At 38.1% G+C, this 19,086-nt stretch overlaps 5 protein-coding genes across 9 annotated transcripts; 3 read left to right on the top strand and 2 right to left on the bottom strand.

Annotated features, from left to right (window-relative positions):
- Window positions 1-2,226, top strand: LOC105969217 (DNA binding protein). 2 transcript variants are annotated; one of them, XM_012993966.2, is made up of 3 exons: window positions 1-299; window positions 538-619; window positions 734-2,226. In XM_012993966.2, exon 3 carries the CDS (start codon window positions 799-801, stop codon window positions 2,119-2,121), a length of 1,323 nt encoding a protein of 440 aa, XP_012849420.2. In that variant the 5' UTR covers window positions 1-299; window positions 538-619; window positions 734-798; the 3' UTR covers window positions 2,122-2,226. The 2 variants fall into 2 exon arrangements, with proteins under 2 accessions (XP_012849420.2, XP_088668236.1); XM_088812110.1 differs by having other exon boundaries at window positions 105-299; window positions 542-619.
- A 676-nt stretch (window positions 2,227-2,902) lies between these two features.
- MED21 (mediator 21) lies at window positions 2,903-4,565 on the top strand. Of its 2 annotated transcripts, XR_016029291.1 has the most exons (5): window positions 2,977-3,296; window positions 3,406-3,483; window positions 3,730-3,781; window positions 4,132-4,299; window positions 4,386-4,565. XR_016029291.1 is itself a non-coding variant. In XM_012993116.2 (4 exons), the coding sequence occupies exons 1-4, from the start codon at window positions 3,084-3,086 to the stop codon at window positions 4,206-4,208; spliced, it is 420 nt and encodes a 139-aa protein (XP_012848570.1). In that variant the 5' UTR covers window positions 2,903-3,083; the 3' UTR covers window positions 4,209-4,565. The 2 variants fall into 2 exon arrangements, 1 of the variants encoding a protein (XP_012848570.1); XM_012993116.2 differs by having other exon boundaries at window positions 2,903-3,296; window positions 4,132-4,565.
- Window positions 4,566-4,841: 276 nt separating this feature from the next.
- Window positions 4,842-9,162, bottom strand: LOC105968675 (polyadenylate-binding protein RBP45). The gene is made up of 7 exons (XM_012993312.2): window positions 8,731-9,162; window positions 7,930-8,395; window positions 6,331-6,386; window positions 6,084-6,214; window positions 5,888-5,984; window positions 5,629-5,802; window positions 4,842-5,107 (listed from the first exon to the last, which is right to left on the bottom strand). The coding sequence occupies exons 1-6, from the start codon at window positions 9,022-9,024 to the stop codon at window positions 5,647-5,649; spliced, it is 1,200 nt and encodes a 399-aa protein (XP_012848766.2). The 5' UTR covers window positions 9,025-9,162; the 3' UTR covers window positions 4,842-5,107; window positions 5,629-5,646.
- A 209-nt stretch (window positions 9,163-9,371) lies between these two features.
- Window positions 9,372-10,176, top strand: LOC105968676 (HSP20-like chaperones superfamily protein). Of its 2 annotated transcripts, none has more exons than XM_012993316.2 (2): window positions 9,372-9,668; window positions 9,774-10,176. In XM_012993316.2, exons 1-2 carry the CDS (start codon window positions 9,542-9,544, stop codon window positions 10,025-10,027), a joined length of 381 nt encoding a protein of 126 aa, XP_012848770.2. In that variant the 5' UTR covers window positions 9,372-9,541; the 3' UTR covers window positions 10,028-10,176. The 2 variants fall into 2 exon arrangements, with proteins under 2 accessions (XP_012848770.2, XP_088668235.1); XM_088812109.1 differs by having other exon boundaries at window positions 9,449-9,668; window positions 9,786-10,176.
- Window positions 10,124-18,145, bottom strand: LOC105968674 (binding / calmodulin binding protein). Of its 2 annotated transcripts, none has more exons than XM_012993311.2 (20): window positions 17,186-18,145; window positions 16,037-16,505; window positions 15,841-15,926; window positions 15,597-15,710; window positions 15,322-15,510; window positions 15,079-15,147; window positions 14,852-14,902; window positions 14,628-14,750; window positions 14,430-14,546; window positions 14,056-14,163; window positions 13,888-13,975; window positions 13,301-13,438; window positions 12,962-13,111; window positions 12,260-12,855; window positions 11,720-11,897; window positions 11,405-11,625; window positions 11,072-11,261; window positions 10,757-10,982; window positions 10,505-10,648; window positions 10,124-10,383 (listed from the first exon to the last, which is right to left on the bottom strand). In XM_012993311.2, the coding sequence occupies exons 1-20, from the start codon at window positions 17,900-17,902 to the stop codon at window positions 10,296-10,298; spliced, it is 4,062 nt and encodes a 1,353-aa protein (XP_012848765.2). In that variant the 5' UTR covers window positions 17,903-18,145; the 3' UTR covers window positions 10,124-10,295. The 2 variants fall into 2 exon arrangements, with proteins under 2 accessions (XP_012848765.2, XP_088668233.1); XM_088812107.1 differs by having other exon boundaries at window positions 15,082-15,147.
- Between the last annotated feature and the right edge of the window lie 941 nt (window positions 18,146-19,086).

Genomic DNA, 19,086 nt, shown 5'->3' with positions numbered 1-19,086 from the left:
TAAAAACATGCAATTAACGTTGGTGGTAAAGCATATTCATTTGCGGTCAAGTTTTCTTTCATTCACTGCACATAATTTACATCACCAATTACCCCCTTTTTTTTTTCTTTTTTCTTGATTTATCTTTTTTGCATGTTTCCGATTTATTAGTGATTTGTTTTAACAGAAAATCACACTCTTTTGCACGACTGAATTTCTTGAGTGTTTTCCCCCAAAAGACAGCTGAATTCATTGTAGAAAATCAAAGGGTTCATCGAACGGTTTCGATTTCCAGGCTACGAATTCGAAGCCTTGCGGAGGTGAGTTCTTGATTTTTTATTTTTTTTTAATTCCCCTTTTAAGGAATTTATATAATTTGAATATGTCTGATATATAGAATATAGAATGATTTTGTATCTATATGTGTGTGTATCTGGACTGTATGTATTTGGAGGTGGTGAGAGAATTGAGATTTATATTTTATATGAATGTTTCAAAAATTTGCATGCATGTTCGAAATGGAGGAGTTAAAATTATTGATGGGATTCATTAATTTAGACAGGTGAAGAGCACGCGCCTTCGTTGTTACCTCAAGAGGCTTCGATCAATCAATCAATCAATTGTTGCACAATCTCATCTGGTAATTCCTCATCCAAAGAACCTCTGTTTTTTCGGGTAAACGAAATCTCGAAAAAAAATCGATACCTCAAGAATTTCATTACATCATGATACTTGATTTCAACTTTTCTTGCAGGGTAAATAAAAAAAATTCATAGTACTAAACAAAGCTGCTGTATTTCGAGGCCGTCTTTTTTTCCGATGACAGATGTCTCGATCTCCCTCCCCGCCAAACGCAAGCGTGGCCGCCCCCGTAAAGACAACCATCTCTACAGAGAAGGCGGCACCACCTCAACAAACTCACCCAAACACCCGACTCAAGAATTTGACAAAAAATCCCACAATGCCCCTGTTATAGACGACACCTTGGTCGGGTCCACTGTCCACGGAGTTATAGACGGTTCGTTCGACGCGGGGTATCTAATTTCTGTCAGAATCGGGAACAACGAAACAGCTTTCCGAGGAGTTGTTTTTCAGCCAAGAAAATTCGTTCCTATTACATCGGCAAATGACGTGGCGCCACAAGCGAAAATGTACCAACGAAGAGAGATTAATAATGATATTGGCCCGAGCCAGAACATCACCGGCGCCTTTAGTCCTCAACCGGAAAATCCAGTTTTCCGGCCAGTTCTGCCGCCACTCTCAGCCACCACCGCCACCACCACCACCACCAACCCATCATACCCTTCGAGCAACAATAATAATACTCATTCGAACTTTCTCCATAATAACAAACAACAACAGCCTCCGTTTCTCCACTCGACCGGAAATCTAAGAATGGTGGAAGAGGATGACGTGATGCAAGCGTTCGAGGTTTCGACATCATCGAAAGCCATGTCGAAGAATATTCCAGAATCTTTATTCAAAGGTGGTAACGAAATGATCGATAAAGTCGGCCCGAATTTAGAACAACTCCACCACAACTTCATGGAGGATATGCCTCGGTGCGCGTTCGAAATCCAGCGAGACGAAATGGTTTGCCCTGAAAATTACCATCAAAATCTTTTGACCAATCATCATCATCAAACTCAAAATCCCGATAAATTGTTTCTTACGAGCGATCATTTGAAGTTGGATCTGTCTAATTCTTCCCTGCATGAAAAGAAACCAGAACAATTACAGCTTCTTGAGACAAATTATTTGGGGCTAAACGGGCTAAAAAGCCCGAATCTTGGGTACCAGCAAGCGTTGGTAGCGGGTAATCCTCTGTTGTTGCCCCCAGCGTTTATCGGTGAGCCTGCGTTGGATTTTATGCTGGGGAAGACTACTAATAAGTCACCTACAAACAGTAGGACTAATTTGGAGGTGGAATCCACTGGTGGTGCGGGTGCGGGTGCAGGTGCACCGTATGATTTGGAGCTGGCTACTCCACAGTCGAATGTGAACGCGAGGACCGCAAATGCGAATCAGACGAATTCTTCTGCTGCGTGTATTAACGATATGGATTTTGATCTGAGTGACGTTGTTCAACCTACGGAATCGCATGGCCGACAGAGCTACTTGTCGGAAACCGAGCATAGATGATGTAAGCCCTAGAAAATAAACATTCCATGTTTCGAGTGAAGTTGATAAAGATTATTTACCAGTGAAAATACTATTATATGATTGAGTTTCTGCCTTTTAAGTTAACATCTATTTTCTTGCAATGTTTTATTTTCTTGGATGCTATTTCTCAGTTGAATTTTAAGTTGTTGGACTAGACGAAACGAAATTTACACGTAAAGGGACGCGTAAGTATGACTTGGTGAAGTTCGTCGAATGTGTGTAGTATAAAACAAACCGTTCATAGACACGGCGAATGCAGATGGAAAAAGCAAGTAATTTGTTAGTAGCAACGACTAAAAAATGAAAAGGAGAGATTTTAATCTTTCAAACAATATTTTAATTTTCCAGATCATAGGTGGGATGTGATAAATGTCATTCGAGCTATAATAATATTGTTTCGACTTCAGGTGCAATTTTGATCATTTTTTACTCCAAATTTTGCAAAACTGAAAACATAGAATTTGTACTCTTTTGAGTTGGCTTCCTAATCCAACTTGAATCAACAAAGTTGGATGTCGGATGAGAAAGATATACATTAATCAATGAACACTGCCCACAGTTTATATATATTGAGTTAAATAAAATTCAAAATATGACTCATTCATACATAATTTTATCACACAACATCCAATTTAGCTGATTGAAGTTGAATTAGAAACTTATCCCAAAGTACTAGAATTTTGAATTTTGTCAATTTCAAACTAAAAATATGTCAACATCAGATTTAGAGTCAAAATGATATCAATAAAATGAAAACAAGCATTTAACACTTTAGTAAGATAAATAAAATACCGCGGTTATATATACAAGAAAAAATATTTTATATCTTATTTCGTCTTCCTCCAATTTATTTCGCCGCACCGCCATCTCCACCCCGCGCCACCCACGCGCGCAGACGAAGAACCAGAAGAGCAAGAGAGAGGCGAAGGAGATCACCGGATATGGATATTATATCTCAATTGCAAGAACAAGTGAACGCAGTAGCATCTATTGCATTCAACACCTTCGGTACACTTCAAAGAGACGCGCCTCCAGTACAGCTGTCGCCTAATTATCCAGATCCTCCCGCCAATCCCAACGGTGTAGAAGACGCCGCCACTCTTGCCGAGCAGCCCAAGCTTCTCAGCGCTGAACTGGTGAAAGCGGCCAAACAGGTTCGTTCATTTCATTGTTTTATTTGCTTACAAATGCAATTTACTGGAGTCAAACCCTAATTTGTTCATCTCCTTAGAAATGTAAAACCCTAATTTTTTTTTGGGGCAGTTTGATGCTTTAGTTGCTGCACTTCCATTAACTGAGGGGGGTGAAGAAGCTCAATTAAAAAGAATTGCCGAACTTCAGGTATGAATTATGATTGCACTATTTCTGTGATTGCTCCCTTGCTCGGGACTTTTGTTTCATACACTTTTGGTTATCTAATCTGCGAAAGCTTAATATGTTGCGATTATCCGATTATTGCATCATTCTAAATTCATGCTATTTAATAACTTTCACAGTATAAACAAATTTTACCCTGTTACGCATGTTCTTTGTTTTGTCATCGATATATTATGGTGAAGTCTTACTAATGGAAAGAATCACTGGCAGACTGAGAATGATGCAATCGGACAGGAACTTCAAAAGCAACTTGAAGCCGCCGGTAAGATCTTTTACCTCTTTAAAAAACAAAAACAAAAAAACAAAGATCGTAAACTTCAGTACTTCAAAATTTGATGTTATCCAATTCTTTTATAGCAACTAATGGGAAAATTCACTTCGGCATCTCCCTTTTCACTTTCCTTCATCTTATGACTGAACAAACATATGAACTACATCTTTCGTAAAGTTCCATGACGTAGTTCTGTCTCTAGATTTTGTTATGTAAAATTGGGCTATCACGGTATTACACAAGCTCCTAAATGCTATAAAGCATGCCCTGTTGGTGGATCAGTTTATCTTGAAGCTGCATATTTATTCTGAAACTTACAGATATTAATGCGTTTGTCCCAGAAAAGGAGCTGAGGCAGGTCCAGGAGTTGTTCGGCCAAGCAGTGGATAACTGTTTAAACTTAAAGAAACCAGATTGAAGCGAAAGATGGCCTGAACCATTCCTCCAAACCTTTCCTTTTACTCCCAAAGCTTATAAAGTCGAGCAGTTTTTTTCAGTCTTGGTAGCAGGTATATCACACTGTAACATAATGCTGCCCTGAATTTAGTTCACTGATTTGCAACTAGTCTCGTTGTATGACTATGAGATTTCTTAGGAAGTTGGGATCTCGGTTTTGATCTTCACCTCGTAGATGCTCTGCTGGTATTTCTACTTGATGAGCCTGGTGAAATCTCAGAGCATGCAAAAATGTCGCGGACTGTGTAGCCTAACTGGTTATTTTTGCACCGCGTTTAAATGCAGATGAATTCGTCCGGCTTGGACAGATATTCTAGAATACTTGTTCTTTAAAAGATTTCACAACTTCTTTATGGGGATTTTACAACTTTTTATCTGACTGAAAATTTCCAGCATACGACATATGAAGAAAATTCGAAGTTAGAACGAAGCAAATTGCAGGACTAATTTGAAAACTGACTCAAATCTTTTTGTTCAGGATTAACCCTTGATTGTTCCTTTCCTGCTAATATTTGAGGGCTCAAATAATTTTGCAAGACTGATTTTGAATTTGACTTGCATACCAATGTTATGCATTTCCTAAGCACGACATAACTTCACCAAAAGATGACCTCAAATAGAGAAAAGCATAAACGAGTTTATTTTGTTTTTCATTCTGCTCATAACGAATTAAGACAAAACAGGAGAGAGATGAGTTAATTTCAACAGTACAACTCATCCAATAGAAAACACAATCTAGCCAAAACAGTAGTCTATACAGACTCGTTAACTGCTAGAATCACACAAGAACAACCAACTACTCCCCTCATGGTAATCCCTGCTACGCCACCAAGTTAATTTCACTTTGATGCCGGTAGCTCACTGCACAACAAATTAGACGACTATTATTAACTTCAAGATAAATGAATATTGGTGAACAGCAGAAATACAATAAACAAAAGCAACAACAAACCACAAGAACAGCATCTAATATCATTTTGTTTTTCTTTTTCTTTTCATATAATAACCACTTTAGGGGGGGGGGGGGGGGGGGGGGGGGGGGGTAGACACTGAAAGTTAAGAGTTATTTAACTCTTCAATTAAAATAATCAAATTGAAACTTAGGAGTGCATAGCATTATTTTTTAGTCAAAAAACTTGCACCAATCCGTGCAAGGCAAGGATGGAAGGGAATAGTGTGTCAAAGACAATAAACAGATAAGAGTCGGGTGTCAAAATATAAGAGATAAGAAAACTACTCTGACTCTACTCAGAAGTGGGAAATTAAAGATAAGTTTATGAGTAAGAACCATTATATATATATATATATATATATATATATATATATATATATATATATATATATATATATATATATATATATATAGACACACACACACACACCTAATATTATTGCATCATCTATTGCTGCTGTTGTGGAGGGGGTGGGTAGTTCCCATAACCAGGATAGCCTGCATAGTACAAATTTGGATCCTGCACAGCTGCTGGAGCATAACCATAGGTTTCATATCCAGGAGTATATCCGTAATATCCACCACTCCACTGGTTCGGGTCAACCTGAGGGTAGAAGTTGAGATAGATGAGTATCTGTAACTGACAGCATAACAAAACAAAATAAATGAACAAACTTAGCGGGATGAACCTGTTTGTTTGAAGGGCTACGGCCCCAAGAGAGTCTAATGCTCTGTCCTCCCAACTGGGTTCCGTTTAACAATCTTAGAGCTTCTTCAGCACCACTTCTGTTATCATTGATGTACAAAGGAAGAAAAAAAAATTCAAACTTGATTTATTGATAATTAAACAAAGGGGGGAAACAACTGTTGGAATTCCCAATTCACCTGTCAGCATATTGAACAAAACCACAACGTTTGCCTGCAGGTATCTTTACATGGAGTAACTGTCCATATTGTCCAAATACCTGCCTTAGACGTTCATCTGTAACATCAGAGTCCAAATTCCCTACAAAGACCTGGAGGGTGAAAAAATTCAAAGCCGTGAATAGTGTTGTTCTCTTTTCCCAAAAAAAAAAAAAGCAAAGAAAGAAAGAAAAGGACATATCAAATGCTCTTCAGTAAATCTACTAACCGTTGTGTTAGAGGGATCATCCTCAGTTGGGCTTCCTTGGGAAGTCTGGTACGAGGCTGCAATTTGAACAGATGTATGTGAGAAACAGGGGAAGATTGTCGACAGAAACTATGGGGGAGGGTTGAGGGATGAACATTTTTTCCTAACTAAAAGGAAGCAATATTTAGTGCTTGTTCATAGCTCAATGCATAAATGTAAATCGTATGCACTATGCTAACTTCTATTATATTACAACAAAATTATAAGAAGAAAATAGTCAACACGTAAAATCTAGCCTGAAACCTTCAATCAATCTCCATGATAAAGCGTGTAGCTTATGCATTAAATATAAATAGACATTTCATTCATGAATTTCCACAGAAGTATGGCAGGGTAAACTGCAAAGAAGATGAAACTTGCGCCCGTTCCTTTGCTATGTACATATTTTCTTTTGGGCATATTATTATCCCACTTCATATAATTACCACCTGGGAAAATGATGTAATCTGCAGCAGAATAGTTCTTCAGTAGTAGACTGGTAGAGCATCATATTCAAGCAAATCACCAGTAAACTTTCTAAAATAAAGCACTATATAGAACCCAATAAGACAGAGATGCACCATTTTTATGGTTTCACCAATGTACAAACGAGAAACCTATTCGAAATTTGCACAAGAATACAGCAACATTATAGGTCGACTTATGGAGCTGATAAAAAGATGTACGACTTAACCAATCGTCATAGTCGTTAAAGAATTGGAAGGGAAAAGGTAAAAACTAGAAAATTGTAAGAAGGGAGCAACTCCACCAACGGAGAGGCTAACTTTGACAATTGTATTAAATGCTGGTTAGATCACAAACGATTGAAACCCCTGTGTGCTGTAAGAAGTTTCACTGGCCTTATATCATCGGCCACACTCCATGGTGAACCATTTGTAACAGGAGTATAACCAATGTCAAGTGCTTGAAGAAAAATTAAGACCAGAAACGCTGAATGAAAAAAAATATCCAATGACACAAAGGAAAGTGGTATCTGGATATAAAGAGTAAATTACAGCGGCTGAAATTTAAATTTGAATATTAAAAACAGGACAGAAAAAAAATTGTAATTTAACTTGACTGGGAGCTTAGAAAGTAAAAGGATTGGCGGAGGAAAAGAAACTGAAATTCGTAGCAGAATTAATGCCTGAAGGAATAAAAAAGTAAGAAACATTAACATAAAACTGACCTACACAAAACCAGGCACTAAAAGGGTTATCATTTCTGCTGAAATTGGCTCCAGGCCCCTATATGATAGAGCCTCCTGACACCCTGCTTTGAGACAACCGCAGTTTTCTATGAGATTATGCAAGTTTTAACAACTAAAAAACCTAAAATTCTTAAAATACGGGAAGGAAAAGGCAGTGTAGTTGTGGTTAGAAATCAACTTAATAGCATTGCTGAATAAAAAGACATCTATACTCAGTATGTTCCAAAATATAAAAGCCACCAATGCATTGAAGCTGCCAAACTAAACCAGAGCATCACAACACATGGGAATGACCAACTAAAACCAAAATCAACAGATATGATTTATATTTTGCACTGAAAGCCCCAAAAATCTGGAAGCACTAAGAATACCTGTGGTCTGACCACCCGGTTTTTGTTTGTTAGCAGCTGGGCCAATTCGCATGGGCCTGGTGGAACAAAGAATTCCATTCATTTCAGTCATGGCGCGAATTTGCTCATTTTCATCACCAAACCGCACAAAACCATAGCCCTTTGTCCGACCAGTTATCCTATCTGTGACAATCTTTGCACCCTTGACTGAAGGATAATTGGCTCTAAAGGTTTCCTGGAGCACGTAATCAGTAACATCTGCCGCCAAATCTCCAACAAAAATTGTATATTCATTGGCATCTTCACGTTTTTCACCAGCTCCCATGGATGCCCAGTTCAGTCGGAAAGTTTGCTCAGCATTTGGCATAAGGGCGCCATTATATGTCTGCAGAATCCTTTCAGCAGCAGCATGACTAGCAAACCTGATGAATCCATAACCTTCTGATTGGCCGGATTGCTTGTTACGGATAACTTTAGCAGAGACCACCTATAGAAACAAAAAGATACAATGACTTGAAAAAAAAACATAAATAATAAGAACAGAATCACGACGCATTCAACAACTTGTCACAAATCTAACACTCCAAGCCGTCATTGCAAAACAGACTTTAAATCACACATTGACAAACCCAATAAACAGAAGTTCAAATTGAAAAGCTTACAAAATAGAAATACAGTTACTGAATAGTTTCAGCACAGAGAAATCTAAAATTCACCAACACAAAGATAATTAAACTACATGCGTAAGACAAGCACTAAAAAGTAAGACTAAAAGCTACTAATATATTCATTAGTAAATGGAAAACAGACATGCGTGCATACCTCCCCAGCAGCAGGAAAACAGCTACATAAATACTGTTCGTCCATCCAGTATTGCAGGTCTCCGATCCAAAGACTCTTGACACCATCATCTGCCACTGACCGAGCCTGATCCGTCGGTGCGGCCGCGTACAATTGCGGCGGGACTGCGGCCGACGGTGCGTGTGGTTGCTGGTAATAGTATCCAGCGGCGGGTGGCTGCTGCAGCGGAGGAATCTGGTATTGTGGTTGCTGAGGCATCCATGGCTGAGACGGATGTTGTAGCGGTTGTTGGGCCATGTTGTTAGCCGGCTGCATCGTCGTCGAAACCCCTAGATTCGTTTGTGACGATGGATGAATTTCGTGAGCGGAACCCTAATTTCGGGTGACGAGAGAGAACCAAAGAGAGGTTATGAGGGTACCGGAGCTCGTGTATCGCAATCGCACAACTGAGGCCCAAATACAAATGTAGAATACCAATTATACCCCTTGACTAATACGAATTTTGACTTATAGCCCTCCTCTGTCAGACTTTCAAATCCATGCCCCAAAACCTTGTCTGGGAGAACTTAATAAGATATTTTGTGGGGATATTTAATAGCTTGTAATAAATTCAATTCCCCGGGAAAAAAAAAAAAAAAAGATTATTTTAATCAGCCAACATGAGAAGCCAATCATATTTATGGCTCAGAACCAAAACCAACCACCCTAAAATTTGCTGCTGCCCTATAAAAAGGGATGGTATGAGCACTCCCATAAAACTGACCAATTATTTTACAATCCCATCTTTTTTTTGTAGAGAGAGAAAGAAGAGAGAGAGAGAGAGAGAGGAAATATGGAAGTTACAAGAGCATTTCAGCCATATGCACGCAGGTATCTATTGGCTTATCATACGATTCCTGAAAATTATGTCCATTGGTCACAAACCCCTGAATCCCATGTTTACTCAGCTGATATCCCAGGTAATAACAAATTATAAATAAATAAATAATTTTTGATTATGTTATACTTGTTTTTCTTTTTTTTTTTTTATATTGGTTTCTTCATTAATGAAATATGTTTTGCAGGTGTGAGGAAAGAGGACTTAAGAGTGGAATTGGAGGACTCGAGATACGTCATCATAAGAACTGCGGAAATGGCGGAGAGGAGCTTCAGTAGGAAGTTCCGGCTGCCGGAGCAGGTGGATGTTGACGGAATCTCCGCCGAGTATGTCGCCGGAGTTTTGACGGTGAAGGTGCCGAGATCTTTCGTTAGAAGGGGATTTGTTGTTGACCTTGCTGACAGGCCTGAAACTGTTCATGTTCTTGCAAGGGCTGCTTGATTCTAAGCTATAGAATGAATGTTCAGTATTTGTGAGCCTTCATACAAGTTGTGTTTGTTGTTATTGTTCTAAACTGTGGTATGAAAATGCGACTTATTAAGGAAAATCAACTCAATTAATGTAGAAAAAACGTGGATTGTTTTTTCCAATTTAATCCCACTACACTCAAATAACTGCTAATAACAAATTCTCTTCATTTCCATGGTTGAATTTATATACACAATACAAAAAGGGGGAGAAGAAAAATACACCTGCAGCCGATTGTACCTTAGGCGTTCGTAACGAGTTTGAGGAGCTCGACAACTTCTCTCAACCTTCTCTCCGCAGTTTCTCTTCCCACCAAGTTCTTCGCGTTCCTACACACCAACAAATCAATCATTATTCAAAACAATTATTACCATCAACAAAGTTCGTCTACACATACGTATACATATGTTTTTACATTTCGAAAATATGAAATTTCTATTGACCACTGACCTGGACTTCCTGGCGAGTTCTTCCACGAGATTGTTCAACCTCTTCAAAAGAGCCGGTGACTTGCGAATAGCCTTCGCCCCTTTCTCGCATGCACATATTTTCTTCAACACTTCAGATGCAATGAAATATCCCTCCTCTTTGTTTCTAATCACCCAAAATAGAATGTCAAAATAATTTCAAATACTAAGCTTACACACAAAAACAAAAAAAAAACAACTTGTAATCATAATTCACGGAAATTCCCAAACAAACCTTATGAACTCCAACACAACAATTTCGACACACTGTGGACTCTCAACCAATACTTGGACGAGGTTTGAATAGCGGGCCAGGTTCCGAAGAGTGGATAGCGCATGCTTTAGAACTTGCTGATCGGGTATGCTCCGACTCACAGAGCGGATTAATTTCAGTAATGTGCCAATTGCTCCAGCAGCAACAAGCTCTTCACAGCATTTTTGTGAAAGTTCTGTGGCTACATCTGTTTAAAACAAATACCAAACTTTTATTGCTATTTATGTGTCTCGTAGAGTTCTCTATTAATAAAATCAGACGTGATTGAGGGCTTACCTAAAGTTGCACAAGTGTGCAAAATGCCACTGACACTTCTCATACTGAGAAGTTCCGAGAGTGCTGCAATAAGCCTGTTTATCAGACGCCTGCTATCATCTACGTTTGCAGCAGATTTTTGCATTCTCATGCGCAGATCAATGAGCTGACTTCTTGCGTCTTTTCGTGCAAGGTAACCTTTCCAGCACGACTAATCACACGGGAAAGAAAAAAGGATCACGAATAGTTGAAGCAACGAAATTGCTAAATATGTATTCGAGTAAACATATAGCACAAATCAAATTATTGTACAGTTATTGCAATTAAACACGCATACAATATACATATACTCACTTGAATCACAACCACGCTCTGCCTTTCTCTCTTAGCCGTTTGTCTTGCCATCCATCCCCGAAAATGTGATTGAATCACCACTGCAGACTTTGTTTTCACTCTAACGTGTATTATATAATACCTCCACCATCTCTGCAGCTTCACAACAGATTGCAGGAATATTTTCATTTCATGACCATGGAAGGTATGCATTGACGCCTCCTTACCAGAGCAGAAAGCTCCTGTTTTAGTGCATGTAGTCGAGTTGATGATTACAGCTAAAATCAAGAAAAATTGTATAAGAAAAACATTCATCAAAAGAAAGAAAAAAAATACCTATAAGCCTTTTCCTAGTGGTCTCCCCTCTGACAAAGCGTTGGATTTCAATTGCAGCATTGGTTTGAGATATGAATGCCTCGCGACAGCTCATACAACGGAAAGCACTTTGGATTATTATAGCAGCATCCTTTCGCAATATGAGCTCCTTCCTTTGAAGCCAACCGCGGCAGAAGCTCTTATTCATATCAACAAATAATACACGGTATAGATACAATCACATTAATGGTGGGAAAAGAAAAGTGAAAACATGATCAGTCAGTCGTGTTGATAAGCCCGTCTGACTGATTTTTGGAACATAACATAGTAGGCACTAGACATGAAAAATAAATAAAAAAATAGACAATCGCATGTTGACTGCGAACTAGAATATATCCATACAACCCTAGGCACTTAAGACATAATTTTGCTTCATATAATAATGGACCTAATAAAGCCAATGAATATGTTTTTTTATCACTAAGATGAAAAGTAATAACTTATAACTTATAAGCAATTCCATATTAAAAAAGTATTTATATGAAAAGCAGAAACAACTACCTGTATCATAATCAAGAGATTTTTTTCTCTGTGAGCTTCTCTACGAGCCATGCATCCACGAAAATGAGATTGAATGATAATTGCCGATGCATTTTCCTCTCGCTGTATCCGGAAATCCCTTCTACTCCTCAAACACCGAAAACTCCTTTGAATTTTTACTACTGCTTGCTTCTTACATGCAACACTTTTTCTCACAAACGAACCACGATAATGACTCTGGATTACGGTTGCAGCAAAGTGCTTATTTCGGATAGATTTTCGTAAGACATACTCTTTCCAAGATTGCTGAATTATGATTGCTGCTCTTGGCTGGATATTTTCCACAGACAAACATTTCTCTGTAGTTGTGACCCTTTGAGCATAAACAGACCTCACCTTCCATCCACGGATCCACTTCTGCATGATAATGGCAGCATTGATGAAATCTGGATTTTGCATATGATTATGAGAGACACTTTCATTATAATGCCTCTGAGCAATCCATGCCCTTATGGCCCGCTGAATGACTACGGTTGACTTCTTTAAGTGGACAAAGTAATGCCTATCAGCCATAAACGTAACATACATTCCAAACTCCTCCAAGTGCTTCCCCCTAGCTGTATGGTTAGCTATAAATCAGACAAGGTAAAGAGGAACAAGAAACTGAAAAGTACATCTCAGATCAAGTCAGATAATACGAATAAGATAATAATCCTATCCCACCTCTTGCTCTAAGCTCCTTCGTAGGCTTTTTCACCGATAACCAAGCCAATGCGATATTTTGCAAGACTATAGCCGCATTTGTTATTCTCATATAATTCCGTTGTAGTACGAATCGCCTATAATGAGACTGTATTATTGTTGCAGCATTCTCTGAAAACAGCAAAACATTGTCATGATAGTGTGTTAATTGATGACTCCAGACAAAGAGGATTTTCAAGGAGGATACAAATATGCACAACGAAAGGAAATATTTGAAAAATTAACAATTTCAGAACCACTGAACAGAGCATGTCAACAGGATTTACAAACTCTCTTAATAAACGAGCATGTCATACTTACCACTTTGGACAGAGCTGTCCCTTTTGTCGTTTAAGGAGCGTTGTACAGAAAATGCAGCTGGTTTTGAACTGCACTTGCCATTCTGATGAGCCATGTCTTGCCACCACGACATGATAGCCTTGAAATTTCTAGTAGGATCTGCATTAACAAGGATATTTTACATGAGCAACTAATAAGTAAGAAATTTTTTGGCTATAGTTCATGCTTTTCTGATTGGAAACGTGTCTAGCTAGAAAGCTGAATGATGTGTAGAAAAAGTATAATTCGTCATTGGTCAAGGGTACTGTAACTCGTCAATAATCTTATTTAAAGAGGAAGCCATATAGATAGATGTACAAAAGGAGAGAGTTTTCAGTTTGATTGTCAGAATGAGCAAGTTCACCAATTTAACACTGGTTAAACCTTTTTTTCCCCTTAAATCAATGGGCAAGAAAAATTTCACCCAGAACAACATACATACAGCACCACAATTTGAATCAAGCTCTTACCCTAGAATATATGCTATTTGTGAAATGGACCATTTTTGCATATCGTATGGGAAATGCTACAAGCAACTGTAAAACTATAAAGATAACACTAATTAAGACCTTTCTCATTGTTCCACTGTGTACTTAAATGCTGGTTGTTCGGATTCTGGCAACTGAAACCAAGCAATTTATGAAAGTTCAGCTTATCCTGAAAACGAAACAGAGCGTTAAAAGATTTCCATTAGCTGGGTCACAACATTATGCATAGTATTGTGTTTCGAACATTACCATATTTCTTTTTACAAGTAGTTGAACTGACAGAAATGCCAAGAGGACAATTACACTTTGTCCATTACATGCACCATTGTGTTCTAGAATGTCACTGACTTGTAGAACCTGTAGGTGGCAGTTTCATGCACATTAGTCCAATAAAATTCGAATAAATATCAACTTGACACGCGACAATCTGATATTAAAAACAATTCAATAAATATCCGCGCACTGCAGAAGTTTTGAACTAAGAAAAGGTTAACTTGATTAACTTATATGCACCAAAATGCTCAACTGAAAAAAGTTAAGATTTAGTCCTGATGACTTGGCATGATATTTGTGATTCGTCTATTCGGGCATCTATTAGTGCATACTTAAAACGAAAATATTACCTCTGGGAAGTTCCCTAACAAAGATGTTAGCTTTTGAGAAAGTATGAAATTGTGCACTGCATCTGTATACTCGATTGCTGACATGATAGAAATCTCTGTCTTTGTCCCGTCTGGGTTCTGCAAAACATAGTATGATAAGCTTGAATCTAATCAAATTACAGAATGGAAAATTGTCAATGAGAAATATAAGCAAATTACCTTAAAAGAACATAAACAATCATGTTCTTTGCGAAAATAATAATCAAGCAAGCACCACATTGCTTTTCCATCCAACAAGGAGGAGTGATTATCAACCTTGAGCTCGTACGTTTCACAAATTGCCTGAGAAATGCATTTTATTGTTTAAAAAACGTGTAGGAAATGCAACCCTCAGAAATTTTGTGTGCATCAAAATGTCGGGCTGTTTAGTTGGATGAACACACCTGGATCCAACTAAGCAGCAAATCCAGAAGCATCCGGGTGCTTGTGTTCTCCTGCAATTCAGTGGAGATTCAGATACTAATGAGACTCCAGAAATGGCGATATATAATAGTTGCGAAAGTCCCCACTAAAATACAAGATGAAATATTTGAAACATTTTCATTTAAATGGATACACGCAATCTTTTCTGAAACAGACAAGCAATAACAACAGTATAAGTAAATCACACCACCACTGCTGTTCCACGGATATTTGAAATTTCTTCAGCTAAAAGTTTTTTGTTGATTAAGAGGGGCAACTGAAAAAACAAAAAAGAGCAAGTGGTAGTCAGCATCAAATGCAGAAATAGAGACTGTCCAGTTTATATCCTTACCAATGTGCAAAAAATGATAATCTACCGGTTCAATTTATACAATAAAGAGATTAATGACTAAGAAAAAAAAAATGGATAACAAAAAAATCATCAACCCACCTGTAGGTGAACAAACATATTCCAAAGTAAGGAAAGAGTAAGCTCTTTGTCACCATTAACTACATCTTCTGCAATGATTTCTGTTCCATCCTCGTCAAGTAATGGTATACCAGCCTGCTTTAGATATTGCAGTGCAATACCACAATTAACCATACTCTTCTTTTGAGTATCAGATGGAACCACCACTTTCTGTCAAAACCAAAAAAATCAGGAATTGCATCATATTACGCAGAAAAATATAAGACAAACTAATAGACTACTCTTTTTACACCAACCATTAGAATGGAGGCATCATGTTTTAAGAGTTCAATGGCTCTGCATAATCGGACACCATCTCGAAGATCTTCGAATACATCAATGACTTTGAAGTCATACTCGACCAATGGACTCTGAAAAGAAAAAAATTACGATTACTAAGTTTAGCAAAGGTAAACAGGATAATTATGATTGTCACCCAAAAAAGTTGGAAAAAAAAAAAAACAGAACCTAAAATGAAAATTGTATGAGCTGAACTCTTACTTGCTGGTAAGTTACTTTGTATCCAACAATCACAAGATGCGCTAGAAGATTGCCTTCTCCATGCATTACATCAGAAGATAAAAAATCTAATTTGAGGAAATAGAAAAAAAGGTCAAGCCACATACTGGTAAGAACAACAATAAACAAAAAGTAAACTAGCACAACCATATGTAGAGCAGGAAAAAAGGTGGAATACCAATAATCAGTTGTCGGCTTGATTTAATATTAGATTTTGAAGAAAACAAAGGAGGAGAGCCGCCGTCCAGACCGTCAATACCATATTTTAGGGGAAGACTTGTTTGAGACTTGGCTCTATCAATTATGATAACAAGCAACAAAAATCTCTTCAACAGGACATTCCCTAACTTCTCATAGTAACCTGGCCTGTATAAACCCTCAACCAGCTTGTTATAAGCATGTGCTTTAGCTAAACCGGAGTGTGAGAAAAACTGCTTTTCGAGAACCATCCTCAAGAACGCATTTTCTTGCTCGTTATTGACATCATCATTTGGCAGCAAGGAGTCACCACCGAAGATTATGTATAAGCCAATTCGGAGCCAAATTGGGTTATAGCTCATGAGAATTCTAATGGCTTTCTCCTTCATCCCTACGTCACTAACTATTGGACAACTTGCCCTCATTTTCAGCCGTCCTTCATCGATGTTCTGGAAAAGAAAGAACAAAAGGCGATGTTACAAGATGATCACATAAAAACAGTGAAATCAAGGCGAAGCGTCAAATAAACTTACTTAGATGCATGGCCAGAAAAGGTGAATTCTAACATAAGGAAAAAAAAAAAGAAAAAGTGCACATTCCAAGTTCTGAAAAACGAAAATATCCTTCAAACAAGTTACAGTATACATCATCTAAATACCGTTGACTTCAAAATGATTACATATAACATTGGGTTGGTCACTGTACATGGCGGACAAAATTCCAACCAACTTAAAACCTTCCACCAGAATCTAATTCGTTACCAAACATAAAATGACACCTTCAATTTTGCATAGCTGGAGCATTGAAGTGGAGAAATAACGTTATTTAGCTAAATAACGCAAAATTGCAACAAGAAAGAGAGAGGACCTTAACAAGGTGACCTAATATACAATTTTAACACAGGGACTTCATCAACTACATGCAGTACCAGCTTGGTCTATTCATGGTGTGGTTAACACATTATTATTTCCAAAAAGGAAAAAAATAAATAAAAATGATTTTGCCAAATGCAGTAATGAGAACTACCTAAAACATATAATTTCCATAAAATCAATCTAAAGATATCATCAGATAAGCTCAACCTCCAATAAATTCACATATCACTTCCAGATAAAATGAAAAATCAAACCTTAGCTACTTGAGTCATTGCTTCGAAAATATCTTTAAAGCTATCCAAGGTCACATACATCCTCATCCTCTCCTTCAAATCCTCAAAACTGCATATCTCCTGCAACGAATTCCTCAAACCCGAAAACATTGAATCCGAAAATACATTCTTCCCCAACTCATCATTCCCCATCTCTCTCTGTCTCTTCGGGCCTCTCCACGGGCCGTCAACTCCCACCCTACGGCCCGACCCGCCCTCCCTCTTCCCATAATTACCAAACACTTCCTTCGCCCCATCACCTAATCTCAAATCGGAAGCAGCAATTTCTCCAGTAAAGTTCGCCGGATCGCAGCCACACGAACTAGGGTTTTCCAACAGGAAATTGAGCCACACGGTGAGCGATCTCGCAAGCGACTTGAGCGATTTTTCCTTCTCGGACTGAGCCTTCCGCGCCGACTTGGACTGCTCGAGCTCAAAGGCCTTCAATCTACGGGCCGCCTTAGATTTCAGAGCGGAGGTCTTGCAGCCGCGCCGCAGAGACGACTGTGGGGTGTTCTTACTGGCGGTGAAGAACTGGGGAGAGCTCTGGAAACATGGAGTTCTGGATGGATGTTTGGAATTGGGGGTTTTGAAATTCGAAATGTCTCTGAAGATCGAAGATGGTGGTGGATTCGGATTTTGCAGTGGAGAAGAAGGAGGGTGAGAATTTAAATTGGGTTTCCGTTTTCTCGACTCCATTGTTTGAATCTCCTTTGAATTTTTGGTATGTGATTTTGTAGGAGCGTTTGTCTGAAAGAGGAAGGGAATTGAATATTTTTGAACTTTTTTACCGTTTCGGATTTGAATTTGGATTCCGACGGAATGGCGGTTCACCGATGGGATTTGCCAATGTGACTGAATTGCCCTTGGTAGATTCTTCTTGCTTTTATGCTTCTCTTTGGGTCTTTCGCCCTTTTCCGTAATTTGGGACCACGCCCCCAATATTTTGTTGGCGTAGCAACTATGGTAAATTAAATCTTATACTATTAGTCTAACTCATTATCTTAGTGTTTTTTTCTCGATTAACTTATGTTAAGAGTTGACGCATTCTGATGTCTATAAATATGAATCTATATTGCTAGTTTTCATTACGGATTTTAGAATAGAAAAACGAGAGTATTTGGAGAGAAGAAGAAAATAGATTCGAGTTATTTTTATTATCTATTTTATAGTTTGTTGTAAGTATTTATCTTAGATGCATAGTTTTTAAGTCTAGAGATCTGTTAATTTATATTGAACAATCTAAACTTGACTCTACGAAGATCTGTGCAAGATACTTTCATAATATGGAATATCGTTTACTTCTTTTCTTCTGTATTCCTGTAATACTATTTATATAAGTATTTTCACCTTGGATGATAGTGGATATTAAAGTTTGTGTTTACTTTCATTTATTTCATTGCATGTTATGTTAAGTGTTATTACCTATGTTGCACGGACACGAATATGTGGACACGGCGATACACGGATACGGACACGGTGATACGGCATTTCCAAAAAACTAGGATACGGACACGCGAGGGACACGCGTAAATATAAAAATATAGGGGTATATTTATAAATAATAAAAATATAGTGGTACATTTATAAATTGTAAAGAATATGTATAAGTCGTCATCGCATAAGAGAACCGCTCGCCCTTGTTGCTCGTGTTTTTGGCTGGCGTCGCATGCTAGACTTTTGGAGTTTTGGGTGGACTCACAAAGAAAACAGAGGGAATGTGTATTACGGAGAAAAGAAAATGCGCATTTTTTTTATTAGGGCACTCTTAAAACGTAAGAGAAGTGTCCCAACTTTTTCAAAAATTGTGGACACTGCCCGACACAGGTGTCCTACTTTAAGCGAAATTACGACACAGCCCGACACGGGTGTCCGAGAAGTGT

The sequence above is a fragment of the Erythranthe guttata genome, chromosome 13 (assembly GCF_056151865.1).
Source record: "Erythranthe guttata isolate IM_541 chromosome 13, IM_541, whole genome shotgun sequence".
NCBI lineage: Eukaryota > Viridiplantae > Streptophyta > Magnoliopsida > Lamiales > Phrymaceae > Erythranthe > Erythranthe guttata.
Note: the sequence above shows the minus strand (reverse complement) of the source record. Positions and strands in the feature narration are given on the sequence as shown.